This window comes from Terrapene carolina, unplaced genomic scaffold (genome assembly GCF_002925995.2).
Source record: "Terrapene carolina triunguis isolate 2854851 unplaced genomic scaffold, T_m_triunguis-2.0 Scaffold89, whole genome shotgun sequence".
Taxonomy (NCBI): domain Eukaryota; kingdom Metazoa; phylum Chordata; order Testudines; family Emydidae; genus Terrapene; species Terrapene triunguis.
Window position 1 is genome coordinate 6,120,060 of NW_020664440.1, and position 17,863 is coordinate 6,137,922.

General features: G+C 44.7%; 1 protein-coding gene across 4 annotated transcripts in view; it reads left to right on the plus strand.

Moving 5' to 3' along the window:
- LOC112110977 (monocarboxylate transporter 2-like) overlaps positions 1–17,598 on the plus strand; it is a 48,605-nt gene extending 31,007 nt beyond the window's left edge. For all 4 annotated transcript variants that reach the window (XM_024206217.3, XM_024206219.3, XM_024206216.3 and 1 more), the window contains 3 exons: positions 1,753–1,896; positions 11,481–12,356; positions 16,766–17,598. In XM_024206217.3, coding sequence (XP_024061985.2) covers positions 1,753–1,896; positions 11,481–12,356; positions 16,766–17,067 — 1,322 coding nt within the window. In that variant the 3' untranslated portion in view covers positions 17,068–17,598. The remainder of the gene's footprint in view (positions 1–1,752; positions 1,897–11,480; positions 12,357–16,765) is intronic.
- Positions 17,599–17,863: the final 265 nt, after the last annotated feature.

A 17,863-nucleotide genomic window follows, 5' to 3' on the forward strand; every position in this document is an offset into this window, starting at 1 on the left:
GGGGGGGGGGGGAACCGCGATCGGCGGCGGCAGTTCAGCGGCAGGTCCTTCGCTCCTAGAGGACCTGCCGCCCCCGAATTGCCGCAGGTGCCGCCCCTCTCCCTTGGCCGCCCCAAGTACCTGCTTGTTAAGCTGGTGCCTGGAGCCGGCCCTGCTCTTAGTGAGGATGCGCAAAGCAGAAGACATAGGAGAAATATCAAAATAATCTGCCTGAAGTGGTTGGAGCTACCTGACAGTCAGACAAGGGAGGGGTTGTGGCAGTTCCTCTGGGGATTCCTGTGCTGGGCAGGCAGAGAAAACAGTCGAGTGTGACCTTGGACAGCCTTTCTGTGCCTGTTTCCCCTCCTGCTCTGGGGGTCTGGTGTAAGACTTGATATAATCGCCTCAGCCCTGTGTGTGCAGGGCCATTGAGGGCTGCCAGCTTTGTCACAGGACTAGGGGCATGGAGGGGAGGGGCGGGGCTACAAAACCAAGATGTGCTCTACAGTGTTGCTCCCTTGTCCCTTATTAAACAGAAACACAGACCTTTCGTCTAGCTCTTTGCTGCTTTTACAACTGTTATCAGTGCAGATTGTGTCAGGCGGCAGGGCTGGTCTACACACAGGTTTTGTACCAGTCTATCATATTTATTTGTGTGTGTGTGTGCGGGTGCTTTTGTAACCAAAATAATTATACCTATACAACCCCTAGTGTGAATGTGGTTATACTGGTGTAAATAGACCAGCATGTCACTATAGCTTATTCCCCCTCCTGTGTGGGACTAGCTATGCCACCATATGCATCTTATACCAGTATAGCTGCAGCCACACTAGTGGAGTTGTACTGGTTTAACTATACTGGTTTAACTAACACGGTACCACTTTTGTGTCTAGACAGGCTCTGAGTAAAAGACACGTTAAGGTCTTATGGATGACATGGGGGGCTCCTTGCTTTGCCCAAATGGACCAATGTTCTTGATAGCCCTTTATTTTCTAATCCTGTTGACACTGACAGTTGGGATCACTAGACCCTAAATGCTAGACAGGCAGTGTGGTGCAATGCTTGATCTGGAACCCAGGAAACCTGGATTCTGTTCCCAGCTCTGCCCCCGACCTGCTGTCTGACCTTGGACAACCAATCTGTGGCTCTAGTTCCCCTCCCACTCTTTGTCTGTTTCTGTTGTAATCTCCTTGGTGCAGGGACGGTCTGTTATTATCATAGACTCATAGAAATGTCAGGCTGGAAGGGACTTCGAGAGGTCATCAAATGCAGCCCACTGCACTGACGCAGGACCAAGTAAACCTAGACCATCCCTGATGGGGGTTTGTCCAACCTGTTCTTAAAAACCTCCAATGATGGAGTCCACACCCTCCCTGGGAAGCCTGTTTCAGAGTTTCACTACATTATAATTAGAAAGCTTTCCCCTAATATCTAACCTAAATCTCCCATGCTGCAGACTAAGCCCATTACTTCTTGTCCTACTTTCAGTGGCTATGGAGAACAATTGATCACCGTCCTCTCTGTACCAGCCCTGCACATTTTATGTGTATCTAGAGTGCCTTGTGCTGTCTCAGTTGGGGCCTCTACATGCCACCATAATACAAATCATCTTGCATTCTTCTTCACTTCTTAGCATGAGGAAATTCAAGCAGCTGTTACCAGCAGCTTAAGTATTAATGAAACTACAGTGAGCTTTAACCACCTTATTTTCAAAAGGCAGGGTGTTCGGAAGCTATTTAACACTGGGATTCTTCTTCTGCCTGTTTTGTTCAGGTCCGATTAGCAGTATTTTAGTGAATCGTTTTGGCAGCCGACCAGTGGTTATATTTGGAGGCTTGCTGTGTGGAATTGGGATGATTTCGGCGGCGTTCTGCACGAGCATTTTACAGCTTTACATCTGCGTTGGAGTCGTTTCAGGTAACAAACAAGCTTTCCTTTTGTACTATCTCTTGCGATATCTTTTCTAAGCTAAGCCCCTGTCCTCCTGCGGATACTTAAGCATGTGCATAACTTTACGCATCTGAGTAGTCCCACAACCAGGGCTACTCACCCAAGTAAAGTTGCTTAAATGTTTGCATGGCATGGGCCTACACTTCTTCATAACTGTGTTTTCAGCTTACTTTGTGTGAGTCTAACGTGCGGCAGGCTCTTTGCAGATGAGCGCTGCTCCGGGACAATAATGGAGATGGTTATTAGTGCCCTCAACTCCTGCTGAAATCAATGGATCACGCGGCAGCTTGCATGATCAAATAGCCCTATCTGTGAAAATTTTTCTCTCTCTGAAGATGGCGATTAGTACAAAAATAGTGGAGCTATGAGAGTTCAGGTTTTGTTGATACTCATTTTGGTGAGAGGGGTTCTTCATATAAAAATAATAAAAACTAGAGTGGATTGGAAAGCAAGACATTTTTCCTTTAAAATTTTCCTAAAATGTAGTTCCCTTTTTTCATTGAAAAGTTGGAATTCTAATAACCCTTTAAGCCAAGAAGTTTTCCTTTCCTGGAGTTCAACGGCTGGCTCGGTTCTGCATGGCTAAAGTCAGCGGGGATTTTGCTGTTGACTTCAGTGAGGGTTGGGTACAGCCCTCCGTCTGCCCGTCTGTGTGTGGGGACATATAGCTGGGCTGGTACATCACAGCTCAAAGCACCCGTGGGCAGAGTTCACCAGGAGGAAGAAGTCAGGTTGTGTGTGCTAGAGCAAGAATCCTGGGAGGCAGGAAGAGTCCAGGATTATAGGAAAGGTTTGCCGAGAGGCGTTCTGTAGTGAGGCGGCCTGGTTCCCGGCTGCCCCGGAGGGGGACGAGCCCCTACGGAAGCCAAAGTGGGCGGAGCCAGTGGAGCCTGCGCCCGCCCCCCAGAGGTCAGGGCGCAGGACAGGAAGTACAAAAGCCCAACCCCAGAGCTCACTAGGGGCCCGGCCGCTGGAGAAGCCAGACGCCTGTGGCCTAGCTCCCGGTTGGGAGACTCCTACAGCTTGCGGCCGACCCGAGGACTGGCCAGACGCCGACCAGACCTCGGAGAAGCTGGTAAACCTGCCTGTGGCAAGTTACCCAGAGGAGCTGCCAAGCCCACCGCTCGCCGGGTACCCAGAGGAGCCCATGGTGCTTGACTCCTTGGAAGACTCTGTCCAGATGCTGGTACCTCTAAAGGGGGAGGTAGGAAGTAGCCCAGGGGCAGCCGACCCTCATCTGGCTGCAGCACACCCAGAGCCCATGTCAGTGTGTTGCGGCCAGGATCCCCACTGACACACCAGCAGGCCATCTGCCACTGCTAGGGCCCCGGGCTGGGACGCAGTGGAGTGGGAGGGCCTGTGTCCCCCCTGCCACCCACCTCGCGGGTGGCCGTCTCCCCCTCTCCCAGGTCCTTCGGAGCCAGGACCTGGGCCTCCTAAACCTATTTGTCTGCTTAGCCCCTGCCTGAGGGCCTGAGCTCCTGATTGTTTGCTGCCCTGCCCTCACCCAGGGCCTGAACCTGTTTTTGAACTGTTTGCTCAGCCCTGCCTGAGGGCCTGAGCTCCTGACTGTTTGCCGCCCAGCCAGGCTAATTCCCCGACTCAGCGGACCTAAGTAGTGAGGCGGCCTGGTTCCCAGCCACCCCGGAGGGGGACGAGCCCCGGCCGAACCCCTACACGCTCCCACTTATTTCCCTGGCTCGGATGAATTGCTTCCCTACAATTCCCCCTTCTCCTTGGTTGGTACCATGAGCGCTCCTCTGTGTTCCTGTTACATTTCACTTTAGCCACGGGGAAGAGCTGCAGAGAAACAGCCCTGCCTGGGTTCTCCAACTGCCTCTGGGGAGAAGTAAGTGTGGCAGGGAGGAAGCAACCAAGTCCAGCTACAGGCATCCTCTGTGTTTTCTGAATCCTCCTCCTCTCATCCTCCCCCTCTCCCCCCTCAGCAAAAATAATCCACCGATTGCTGGTGAAATCTGTTCCCTCTCCAGTTTATACAGCTTCTTTCTGTTAAACCCTCAGAGTGAGCCAAACCCAGCAGTTCATAGTTAGGTTAAGGCTGGCTCTGCACTAGAGCCAATGGCATTTTCTAGCCTAAAATTAGACTCTGAAATTCATAACTAGGCACCAGGGGTGGGGGCGCTGAAAATCAGGCCACTTCTCTAGGAGCCTAATTTTCAGCATCCATTTGATCGTTTTAGAATAGATGTTTATAATGCTGCCTCCAGTGCAACTAGGACATCTGTTTGAAAGCATGATACGTTACGCTAAAATACTGACTTTACAGCATCTGAGATGTGGAATTAATATACTCCGTGTCACTGTGGCTGCACCAGATAGCCCTGACGTCTGATAATGAACACCAGGGACTAAACTTGTAAGATTAATAACACAGTTTACTGGCAAGGGGAAAAACATTAATTGGGACAGAAAACTTGTGACCATGTTCCCCTGCGCCCAGACCGTCTCATTAAATCTGGTTGTGAAATGTTCTTCATGCACCTAAGTAGCTTGTTTTTTTTTATTATTTCTTACGCTGCTCTGATTGTGCCACCACATTTAGGTGACACCCTGCTGTCACGGACTGAGCAACAATTCACACAGCTTCTTGGAAGGAGATTCCAGAAACAAAAATAACCTGCAATTCTTAACCTCATGTGCTAGTCAAAGGAGCAATGGATCCAGCTATATGCCATTGCTGAACACTTGATTGCAACATTCCCTTACAAACAAATGCCCTCTAAGAAATCATAGAATCTCAGGGTTGTAAGAGACCTCAGGAGATCATCTAGTCCAACCCCCTGCTCAAATCAAGGCCAATCCCCAGACAGATTTTTGCCCCAGATCCCTAAATGGCCCCCTCAAGGACTGAACTCACAATCCTGGGTTTAAAGCAACAGAGGGTCCTGTGGCACCTTTAAGACTAACAGAAGTATTGGGAGCATTGCAAGTGCATCTGAAGAAGTGAGGTTCTTACCCACGAAAGCTTATGCTCCCAATACTTCTGTTAGTCTTAAAGGTGCCACAGGACCCTCTGTTGCTTTTTACAGATTCAGACTAACACAGCTACCCCTCTGATACTTGAATCCTGGGTTTAGCAGGCCAATGCTCAAACCACTGAGCTATCCCTTCCCCCATTAACATAATAGTTAATGTAAAACACAAATCCTTTGTTATAGACTATATAAGCACTTCACACTATCAACTGTGAATAGAAGTGCACCAGTATGGAACAGTGCATGCCTTGGAGTAAATACTGAGCTACAGTAAATTGCCACAATGGATCAGACCACAGGAAGGTACTAGACTCCTCCCCATAATGGACAATTATGGAATAAGCTGCCCCTCGGGGAAGCATCTCCTTCAAACTAGAATGATTTATTATTTGTATTGGGCTAACACACAAAGGCCCCAATCAGAATCATGTCCCTGTTGTTCTAGGTGCCGTACAAACACCCAAGAAGCTGCAGGTCCAGATTTTTGCACCTAAAGTTGTTGTTAAGTAACTAGTGTGCAAAGTGCCTAACTCCCAATGGGCCTACATGCTTTTAAAAATCCCACTAGGTCCTGCCCCAAAGAATTTACCACAGGAATTGAGTCTCTTGGAAGAGGTTTACATTACTGTATTGGAAAGGCAAAATGACACAGTTGCAAGTTGCCTCACAAGATCCATCTATCCAAAGAAAATAAGGGAGTGGTGTTATCTGATAGTGCAAGCGCAGAACTCACCCCCCCTATTTATTTGTTGTATAACTGTGCTGGTATAACTGGTAAAACTCCCCCAAGTGCACAAGGCCTTAGACACACCTATAATTTCCTGGGTCTGCTGCTAGTGTGCTCAGGAGTGAATGAGAATCCTCTCAGGAGTGAAGAAAATGCTTTCAATGCTCCTAATTAGCTTGATGCTCCTAGTTATATTTGAAATGTTTTTTCACCTAGTTTGGTCAGATCTGAGGTGGGAGCATTTAAGGGTAATTATAAAGCCAGCCTACTGATCACATGACTGTGGAGAAAGTAACTACCTGAGAGATACATATACAGCAAACTACACTTCCACAAGGCTCCTGCTTAGTCTGACAAGGAGACGCACTTTGACTGGGAAGAGCATCCCTGTGTACTTCCAAGGAACAGAGTTAAAACGAGAACCCCACCAGCAAGAGATCTCTGCTCGCCTCCCTTGCCTTTGGCATGTTAATAGCATCTCTTCAGAGGTAGAAGTTAGAAACATGAATGTATCAGTTCACACTGTCTAGATAGACACACCGTTCTCAATGGCTCTCTCAATTGAGGTATGTCTTTTTTCTATTCATATCAGGGGTGGCCAAACTTACTGACCCTCCAAGCTGCATACCACAATCTTCAGAAGTTTGAGAGACGGAGAGCACCTGCCGGGGCTCGGGGCTTCCACCCTGTGGCAAAGTGATGGGGCTAGGGGCTTCTGCCCTGCAGGGTCAGGGAGTCTCGAGGCTTGAGCCCTGCTCCTGCTGAAGCCCCAAGCCCCGGAAGGTGCCTCCTGCAGGGCTGAAGCCCTGAGACTCCCCTCCCTGCTGGGCAGAAGCTCCTAGTCCCACCACTTCCTCACAGGGCAGAAGCCCTGAACTGCCCCAAACAATCTGGTAGGCAGAGAATGATGGGTGTGGGGGGGCTCCGAGAGCCGCACTTTAACTGTAAAAGAGCCGCATGCAGCTCATGAGCCACAGTTTGGCCACACCTCATTTATATGTAGGTCAGATGCAAATTCATATAGTCATTGAGTCAGGGAAGTAGTACCCTGCCTGCGTCAAGGGAGCACTACACTGTGGGAGCTGCCATCTTTTGGATGATGTATGCAGTGTTGTTGTAGCCGTGTCTGTCCCAGGATATTAGAGCGACCATATTACCTCGTCCACCTTATCTTTTGAATGAGACATAAAACCAAATACCTGACCACCAGTGGCCGTTAAATAGTCCCTAGCACTTATAATAAGATGAGTGGTGGCTGCCCTGTTTTTCTGGCCAATGCCAATTCAGATACATACATTCTGCCTAACTCTAATTGCCTTTGCAGTTTCAGTAGGGCAAGGTGGTAATCTTCACTTCTTTTCCAAAACAGTTTTGCAATTGTGCTGTGTTCCGCCCCAGAGGCTGCAGCCTTTCAGGTTGTGTGATGTCATCCCAGTATCTCTGCTACGAACTCATGGGGTCGTTTTGATCATTGGTTAATGCTGTCAGAGAAAGCTGGCAGGAAAACGGAAACAATTCACAAACATTGTCAAAAATGTTTGTTTCTGTTTTTTGTCAAAACATTGTTTTTGTGGAAATTTTATGGCCAACCCTTATTTACACGGCACTTTGAGATCCTCTGAGGCAAGACCTCCATAGAAATGCAAATATTGGTTTATTAATTATTATTATTCCTGGCATTGAGAGAGCTCTTCCCCTCTCAGGAGCCAACCCTTGTTCTTGTTGACGTCAATGGGAGTTTTGCTTGAGTAAAGACTAAGGGCCCGGGGTACTATTGATTTCAACAAGAGGGTTTGAGGATTTTGGCCTAAGGGCCTGATCCAAAGCCCATGGAAATCAGTGGAAAGACATTGATTTTAATGGCCGTTGAATCAGACACTGAGGAGATGTCAGAAGATCGCAGCACGCTGCGTATTGAGCTTTTTTGGAAAATCTGGCTCTGGATGTGGGTGTTGGGCACTTGAAAATCTGGCCCTGTGCTCTTTGGAAAATCACACCTCCTCTGAGGCCATTGAAATTGAGCCCATTAGGTTATGTCTATGCTGTAATCACAGGGTGTGATTGCAGCTTGAGCCAACCTACTCCAGCTAGCCCTAATCTTGCTAGCTCAGGTCCCGGAACAACGAAGCCACGGCGGTATGAGCTGCAGCCCTGGCTTTACAAACCCACCCAGAGCCCTGAGTATTAGTCGTAGGCTAGCCTGTGCTGAAACACATGCTGCCATGACCTGTCCTAATGAGATTAAAGCTTGGTTGGGTATATTGTCTTGAGCTGCACTCACAGGGTGTGATTACAGTACAGACATACATACCCTTACTGATATGTAACAGAGAACAGTAGTTATTGAGCAAGGCACCTTATAAAACCATTTTATGCACTAATTCTCATAATAATTGGAAGATATTTAATGGGGTGAAAGGATGGTTTCCGTCATGCTCAAATTACTTCTCTTCATCTGGAACCCCCTCTTGTAGGCCATGATGATACAGCCTCTCTAATTTATTTGGAACAAAATGCCATCTGCTGGGATCAATTTAAGGTCTGCGATCCCTCTTGCTGTGATAGCAAATGAGAAGAAAATGGATATAAATATTTTAGAATAAAATTAGCAAAAAGATTAAAGTAATTAGAACGTCCAGTCAGTAAGTTTGAAACTGTCGGATCCTAATTAGCAGGAACAGAATGAGGTTATATTAAATTAATTTGCATCGCTTGTAAATTAATGGTCAGATAATACAGGATTGTAATTGATTTGGTTAAATGGATAGTTGGCTTCTTACCTAATTTTTATTCTCCTCAAAGTGACTCTTTTGGCCAATGCATATTGTAGATTCCTATGAAAGACAGTCCATTAAAATTATCTGACTCATCTGAGAGAGGCTGGAAAAGTTTAAACTGCAGTTACTTCCTTAACCCAACATTTGTGCAGGTCTCTATGATCACTGGGTTATCTCAGCTATTGCTGAGAGCCAGCAGAAGAACTATATACCCTGTAAGTCTCTCTTATGCTTTTTTTTGGAGAACTTAGGCCAGATTTTTAAAGGTATTGAGGTGCCTAACTCTCAGTGCAAGATGGATGCCTAAATACTTTGAAAAATCTGGCCTTTAGTGCTAGAGGCCTTGAGCTATCCTTCTGCACAGTTAGGAATTTCACCGATTGTGCATAGTGTGCAATCTATACCAACTCAGGATCTGTCCCACCACATTTATGGAGTACCTAGATCCATCAGGTCAAGTTAAGGACTGTGATTCATACCTATGTCTGAATTTCCTACCAAGGATATAGCCCTGAGGTTATTTTAACATTTTTTGTTTTGTAATTTCTTTTCAATTTTCAAAACATTAGGTTAATTTTTTAAAATGGAAGCTTGACAGTTGGAAAGCAATTGTTTAACACCATCGGGTTATCATAGCATATGTGGAATTTGAGCTGCACAACACGGTTGGAATTCTGTGTAGCTAATATTACTTATTAACAATAGTTTTCCTTAATTAATTTGAAGGACCTTGACATTCCTACATTTTATTCTGTAAAGTGATATGCTTAATCAGGTACTGCACAATTAAACAAACTAATTATATAAATTAACGAACTGGAAAAAATCAGCATGGCGCTGTTTTCAAGATTCACATTTTCCAATTCAAGGATGAAATTTCAATTTTGTTTTACAGGGGATCATTCTTAGGCTAAGGGCTAGGGTGGAAAATGTGTGTTATATTTCTAAATGTAACTTTAAGACCAATATACATTACTTACATAATTTTATTTTGTAAGAGAAAGCAGCACACAGATGCTTAAAAAGATCTTTTAAGTAGAACAGATTCCTTACTGGTATCCTAAAGAACCCAAGAATGCTCTGACCGTCCAACGCTCAACATTTAACATCTGTTGGGGTAGAAAACAGATTCCAGCTCATGCAATAGGCGAGCTAATGGTCAGTTAGGTGGTTGAATTACTTATGGAGATTTATACTACTGTTACTATTACTATTTTGTTTAAATACAATAAAAAGGGTATTTTAATTTAAACATCTCTAACACTAGGGACCTTCTACATTAGTAGGAGCTGCAGTGGCTGTCACTTTTGCTATTACAATGTACTTATGCTCTGGACCTCTCAGGCCTTTTAATCTCTTGGCTAAGTTCCTCACATCAGCACATTAACTAACAGTGGAAGGGATGGGTGCTACTGCACTTGATTCCTAGGTCTGCTTGCCCTTCTGCAGTGGGCAGGGATGCCGAAGCCCTCCAGTGGTTGGGATGTGAGTCCTAATCAAGCATGTAAGCACGTTGCCCTCTAGTGGTTAAATACCAAATGCTATGTATGGCATAATGCTGACATCGCCATATTTATTCATTTATTTATTGGGCAATGTCTAGGCATTGATCTAAGCCCATCTAGGAGTATATTATCAAGTAGCCTGGATGTAGCAAAAGCATGGATGACCAGGGAGAGACCTGCATGTGAGTGGAAAGAGTTGATTCATCTGGTCAAGTTTTTATAAGGTTGCCTGTCACCTTGGTATCTGAGCATAGACTCATAGGACTGGAAGGGACCTCGAGAGGTCATCTAGTCCAGTCCCCTGCACTCGTGGTAGGACTAATTATCTAGACCATTCCTGACAGGTGTTTGTCTAACCTGCTCTTAAAAATCTCCAATGATGGAGATTCCACAACCTCCCTAGGCAATTTATTCCAGTGCTTAACCACCATGACAGGAAGTTTTTCTTATGTCCAACCTAATGATCACGGCCACTTGAAAGCTGCTGTACAGCTCTGAGCCAGAGACCACACCATCTTCACCAACACTTGATGGTCAGTGGTCTCCAGGACTTCTGATGGAGCTCCTGTGGTTACTAAATACCATTCTCTATTGCTCATTGCCAGAATGAGTTTAGCAGCAGCTATATTAACTAGGACGACTTCAGCACCAGGAGATGGTCAAAAGCCAGATTTAAAGTCAAAAGCGCCAGTCAAGTCCAGGTCTGTCTAGTTGCATGGTCACTAAAGTGTGTGTGATCAAGTCACAGAGACCAGGCCATAATATTATTATGCAAGCATGATAATATGCTAGCAGTGACAAAGCAGCCATAGTGTTTTTGTAATAGATGGGTACTGTTACCATGCCAAACTGTTGGGTCTGGACAAAAGCACGTGGGACCTGTAAACTTCTATTTGGTCTTTTAGGGTTACAGATTTCCATATTCTGTGAGCCATGACTATAAGGGTGAGATTTGCAGCCCATGGTAAGGGGCTGGAAAGTGGCTTTAAGCCACCTTTGCACCCTCCTGATATTGAGCTGCTCTGGGGGGCTGAAGAGGCACCAGGTATAAATTGGACAGCACCAGGGGCCTTGCAAAGTTACAGCGGCGTCTCCAGGTTACTCTATGGGCCACAGCGCCACCTGGAATCTCCTCAGCACTGCCCGCTGCCCTGACTTCTTATTAGTTATATTATCATAAGCACCTAGGAGCCTAGTCATGGCTCCACTGTGCTAGGTGCTGTTCAAACAGAACAAAAACATGGTCCCTGCCTCACTTGAGCCTTCTGCCCCCAGCATGCCCCCTTTGTCAAGGCTTGCAAAGGGGTCCTTGGAAGCAGCTTTAGGGCTGTCTTCCTCAGTTCCTGCATTGGGTGAAGCCTTCCCCTGGTCAGAGCTGGGGATTTTAGGGCCACTTCATGCCAGTCCAGCCCTTGCACCTGGTATAAAGGGGGCCAGAGTGGCAGTGAGGATCTCACCCTTGATTTAGACAGAGCCATATTCCGAATGGAGGAATTGGCAGTATAGTTTACACCTTTTGTCACTGTTTTTTCCCCCTCCATTACAGGATTTGGCCTTGCTCTTAACCTTCAGCCTTCGGTGATAATCATCGGGAAATACTTCTTGAAAAGGAGACCAATCGCCAACGGCCTTGCCATGGCTGGCAGCCCCGTAATGCTGTCTACCCTTGCTCCTTTGAACCAGTTCCTTTTTGACAATTTTGGCTGGAGGGGCAGTTTCTTTATTCTTGGGGCAATTTTACTGAACTGCTGTGTGGCTGGTGCTCTCTTCAGGCCCATCGGAATGGCAGCTGACCCTGTTCGGAAACCAACCATCAAGCAAGCTGAAAAGACTGTAAAAGAGCAGCCCAATAAAAGCTCAGTTGAAATGCTCTCTCCCAAAACTGTCAGTTTGTTGAGCGGAACAGAAGACGAGGAGGACAAAGACTGCTGTGAGAAGTTTAATAAGTACCTTGATTTTTCCCTCTTTAAGCACAGAGGTTTCCTGATTTACCTGATTGGAAACGTGCTCATGTTTCTGGGATTTTTTGCCCCTATTGTTTTTTTGGCCCCTTACGCGAAGCACCTTGGCATTGATGAATACTCAGCAGCCTTCCTCCTTTCTATCCTTGCAATAGTTGATATGATCGCCAGACCCACCACTGGAATTATTGCCAACAGTAAATGGGTGAGGCCAAAGATCCAGTATTTTTTCAGCTTTTCAATTGCTTTTAATGGTGCCTGCCATCTCCTGTGCCCCTTAGCCACAGGCTACACGGGTCTAGTCATATACTCCGTCTTTTTTGGCTTGGCCTTTGGTATGGTTTGTGCCATGCTCTTTGAAACCCTCATGGACCTCGTGGGAGCTGCGCGATTCACAAGTGCTGTTGGCCTTGTCACCATAGTGGAATGTTGCACAATACTTCTTGGACCACCTATTGGAGGTGAGCATGTTTCTATACTATAACTCTAGTGACATGTCAGCTTTTGATCTAATTCCTAGATTGAGACTGAGATAAATACAGGTTGCAGAGGGGTGCGTCTAATTTCATCTTCTCCATTTCAATCCCACTTTGTTTTGGGGTCTTTTGCAAGTAATTATGTGTAGAGTAATAAAGGTAATAGATTTGTCCTCCATGATTTCTCTTAGTGAGAATTTAGCAACATTAAAAACAAAAAGATCATCTCTCACGTGTTCGTTCCTTGGACCTGAACCTGCATATGTCCCATATGTAAAAATTCCCATTGAAACCAACAATTGTGTGTGTGACATGGATGCAGGCTGAGGCTTTTAGGCCTCATCCATCAAACACGTAGGTGTGTAAGTGGCTTTACGCAATGCGTCTACTCATATATGTAAACTTATTCACATGCATAAGTGTTAACAGGCCAGGGTCTCTATCTTGCAGAGCATTGACTGCTTAAGGCCACGATCCAGTACATGGTTAATTTTAAACATGATAATAATCCCATTGAAATCCCTTTGCTGAATCGAGCCCCCTGGATCTTAGCTGATGTTTTTTATTTGTCTGTAAGGACACAGTAGATCCAAATAGCCACAGATGTGTATGCTTTTAATTTCTATGCAGCTGTACATTCTGGCCTTAAACTCGGCACACTTCCATTTATAGATTTTCATCCTCTCAGCTTGGCCAATAGCATTCCAGCTGTAAAGACTGTAATGAAGAAAACAGGCTGTTTTTTAAAAGGAAAAAATCATTTATTTTGAATAGATTTGAGAATTTTTGCTTCTCCTTCTTACAGTTTTTTAAAAATATATAATATATTCCTAAAATATTTGACAAAATAGAAAATAAATATGAACGCGATCTGGGTGCCTTTATTCTTTTCTCATATGTAACATGAAAAACTTGTGTGTTAGCTTAGACTGCAAGCAGTTCAGAGCAGAGACCTATGTTATTGTAAAGTGCCTAGCATACTGTTAAGTGCTAGATATATGGGGCAAAATTGTCAGCACTGACCAGCTTTGTCACAGGGTTTCCTCAGACGCCGCTTTCCCTCTGTTATCAAGCACCATATTACAATTTATTGCACTACAAGATGATGATACAAAAACAACCTGTAACAACCCGGGATCAATACTGCAGGAAAGTTATGCAGCATCTCTGTGAATGTGATAGCACTCTTGGAAAGGGAGCTAAGCTGTGGGTCTACCTCCCAGTGAAATAATGGGAATTAAGCACCTAAATATCATTGAGGATGAGGGCCCTAGATGTTAGCTAGTATTCAGAGTAAGAGTCCTAAATCGTTCACAGCTCTAAGTGCCACTCTAGGGTGACCAGACAGCAAATGTGAAAAATCGGGACCCAGGATGGGGGGGGGGGTAATATCGGGACATCTGGTCACCCTAAAGTGCCACTCTGATAAAGGATTGATAATTTAATATGACAACAAATAAAAACGAGGCCATTTGCTGTCAGTAGAAGGGCATCTGGGGAACTCTTTTATGATTATCACCCTCCCTTTCACCTACACCCTGAGAACCCAGTCTCCAATAGTCTGTCCTCTCATTGCACCTTCAGTACCTTTTGGCTTTGAAAGAACCAGAAAGTCCCACTTGTGCACAGCTTGCAAGTTGGTTGCAGTCACTCTGTGTGCTCCATCTGGTAAAGCAAACAGAGCGGCACTCCCCTTTATCAGCTCTCCCCGGCCCCAGCCCAGTACTTGAACACACCTGTAACGAAACACGGGATCGGTACTATTGACCGCAGCCTACTTTATAACCTCTAGCTTTAAGTTCATTCTCCTCAAGGGTCCCTACTAACAATACATGTTCAAACCTGCAGCAATGCCCAGAGTCATTTGGCAGGCAGTAGAAGGATTCTCCCGTGAATAAAATTACCTTATATTGGGTCATTATGTAGCATGTACTGTAAAGTCCTTTCCCATCAAGGAGCAAACAATATCTACATAATATAATTACTTAGCACACTTTTCACCTCTCCGGGCCTTTCATCAAACCTCATGTGGCCATGAGTTAAACGAGTTTGTATGTGACACCCAGCTGCCATTTATTCTGCACATATCGGTGGAATCGCAGAGGGTGGTGCAGGCGCGGAGGAGCGGCTTGCACCGCTCCCGCATGCTGGGTAGGGTAACTGTCTGCTGCTAGTACTGTTAATCAGTCAACTTTACGTGCGCTGAATGGCCGTCAACTTTTAACTAGGCTTGGTGTTCTGCAGCTATTTGTATAGAAACCTGTTCAACTGTGATAGCAGCTCACAACACAACTTTACGTGATAGTAAAGCCAAGGAACTCACAAGGGAAAGGGAGAGTTAATATGGTTTTGAATTTCATAAGATAAAAAAGTAAGAGCTGTCTAAGCTTCGTTCTCTCACATTTTACAGAGCAATTTAATTCTTCCTTTCACTGTGTAGCTTACACTGTGTGGCAGAAGCAGCGGCAGCCTCTTCTTTTCACACAGTCATTATATAGTTCATAGCAAATTGAAGGTTTGAAGGTGACGGTTTTCTAAGTTCTGTAATTTTTACGCAAGAGATTAAGCTAATTGCCAAAGACTGCTAATGAGGCCAAAACAGTGCTGTGTAATAGTTAGTGATATTAGTTTTGGAGTATTTTGTTCATCATTTTAATAAGCAACAAATTTATTGGTTCTTTGGCATTTAATAACCCACTGCAGGGTTCTGCTTTAATGAACTAAGCAAATTGTTCACTGTGTGTTTTATGGCTTTTCTTATTCTCAAAGGAAAAGAGGCGAGACTATCCTACTGTTGAATTTTCCAATACTCTACTCGTTAAAACCCTCATTGAAACCTATTTAACAGACTTCCAGATCATCCTGATTACCAAGAAGGAAGAATTGCTGTAATTAGCTTCGGTTGATGTTTCATGAGTAACATCCATAAGACAATATACTGAAAGCTGTGTACCAGGATCTCTGTAGAAGAAAGCAGATTGGTGACCAAAACCAGTTGAAATAATAATTTCTGCAATCAGTAAATATGTTTAGTGGCCAAAAAATACCTAGCTAGTGTAAGCATACTTTGGGATAATTAATCACCAGACTTTCAACAGATTAGTTGTCACTCAGGAAGTAATTAAAGGTTCCCCTTCTCAAAGAGAAAAAATGGTTTCAAAAAGTCAGAGCTTATATACACCCTGTTAATTGCAAGAAAGAACTAAAAAGGCTATGCTTGAGGTCAATCTTATTTTAATTAGGATTTGGGATGTTAAATTCAGTCCATATTGCTCCAATACACGGGCATTAATACTCAGCATCACAGTCTCAACAAGGTTTGCATTATGTTACATTTGACATAATGGAGAACATTGACAGGTCAATTAAACCAAATCTTTTCAATGTTTCCATAACTCCATTGCCAAGGCATTAACCTTTGAGATGAAACTGTCACATTTTTCCTGCCATTGAAAATAGCTGTAGGCAGTGTTGTTGTAGCTGTGTTGATCCCAGGATACTAGAGACGCAAAGTGGGTGAGGTAATAGCTTTTATTGAACCAGCTTCTGTTGGTGAAAAAGACAAGTTTTCGAACTTATACAGGTGACCTGAAGAAGAGCACTGTGTAAGCTTGAAAGCTTGTCTCTCTCACCAATAAAAGATATTACCTCACACACTTTGCCTCTCTAATTGAAAATGGTTAACATTGACAGCACCCTCTTTGCTTTCCCTGCAACTAATGTTTCAAGTTCTATGGAAAGCCCTTTCGCCTCTAGTTCACCAGTTCAAGCCCAGGCAAGGCTGGTAATGACTGAACATCATTTATCTGCAGCCCCAACAGAGGGGCTGGGGACTGACTCAGCTAGGTGGATCTTATTCACCCTGTGCTTGATCCAAAGCCCATTGAAATCAATGGAAAGACTCCCATTGACTTCAGTGGCCTTTGGATCAGGTGATTCTTGCAGTTGAAGGCAGAGGCATGACGGCAAGGTGATGGAAAGAAGCTGGTGCTGCCAATTTGGTACTTTGCACAAGCCCTAAATTCACTCAATAGCACAAAAACATCCGTTAATAAAGAATTCTAATATTTTATTCTATAGTTCTATTTTTCATGTGCATAAGAAATCTGGAAACGACAGTACAAGGCCTCCGTCACTCAAAGACTTAAGCACCTGGTTAACGTTACGCAGCATGAATAGTTTCATTGACTTCAATATGATACTCACAGGACGTGAAGTTAAGCATATACTAAGCTTTTGCAGGATCAGAGCCTAAGTTATTAGAAAGTACAGAAAATATCCTATTCTGCGCTACAATCACAATAGCAGCCGTGGTGTTCAGAAACGGAAGCCACCATCGATATTTTGATCTTTGCCTTCACGTCTAAACTATGTTTCTGTTTTGCAATTCACAGGAACGCTTATAGATACTTTTGGAGATTACAAATACATGTTCATTAAATGTGGAGCTGTGATGGTCTTAGCAGGAACATTCCTGTTCATCATGAATTATTACAATTATCGTATGCTGGCGAAAGAGGAGAGGGAAAGAAAAGCGACAGAAGAGACAATGAAGGACAACAAACATATAAGGACAGAAACCGAGGATGGAAATATCTGGGCCAAAGAAAAGATGCAGGATGGTCCGGAGGTGGAACCTTTGACAGATGAAAAAGAGGGACTGAAAAAAGAAGTGAATGGCAAAAGTGAAGTCTAAGCTTGTTTTAACAGGTTGATTGGGAAATTGCTTTTTGTGTTTCTTAAATTGACTGTAACAATGACATGACTTTAGATGTCTAATTCTGCAATAGATACTGCTCTATTTCTACACTTTGCTTTGTCTAGGAAAATCCTAAAGGAAAGAAAAAAAGTCTAGCTTCTTACGAAGTGCTGGCACATACAGTGCAATACCTGTTCCTATATTGTTGGAGGGCTGCATCATTTTTCTTTAGCTATTTCCTGTTACCAATAGGGATCTTAAAAGCATCTAGCCCCCATTCTGCTATTAGGCCTGCTCCAATGTCTATGAAAGGCTATGACCTAGGAGTGTGATTTCCCTGCTTGCGTACGCAGACTTGGGCTGGCTGTCATTGAGCTCGCATGAGTCTAAGTAGCCGTGTAGCTGTGGTAGCACGGGGAGCAGCAGCAGAGGCCTGGGTAAGCTGAACGGAGTACACACCCACCGTTTCAGGCAGGTTTGTAATCAACATGGCTCAGCCATAACTCCACTGCCCCCACCCAGGCTACACTGCTATTAATGCTCGTGCTAACCCAATGACAGCTAGCGGAAGTATATGTACACGAGCGAGGGAATCACACCACTCGCTCGTAGTGTAGATGTAGCCAAAGGCAATGCAAAACCTTCCACTGGCTGCAGTGAGCTTTGAATTAGATCATATTAGAGAGGAATCTTCCACTGCTATGGAACCATTTAAGTACTGTCATTATGGGCCTGATCAGTGTCCAGGGAAACCAACAGCAAGGCTCCCGTTGACATCGGTGTGTATTGGATC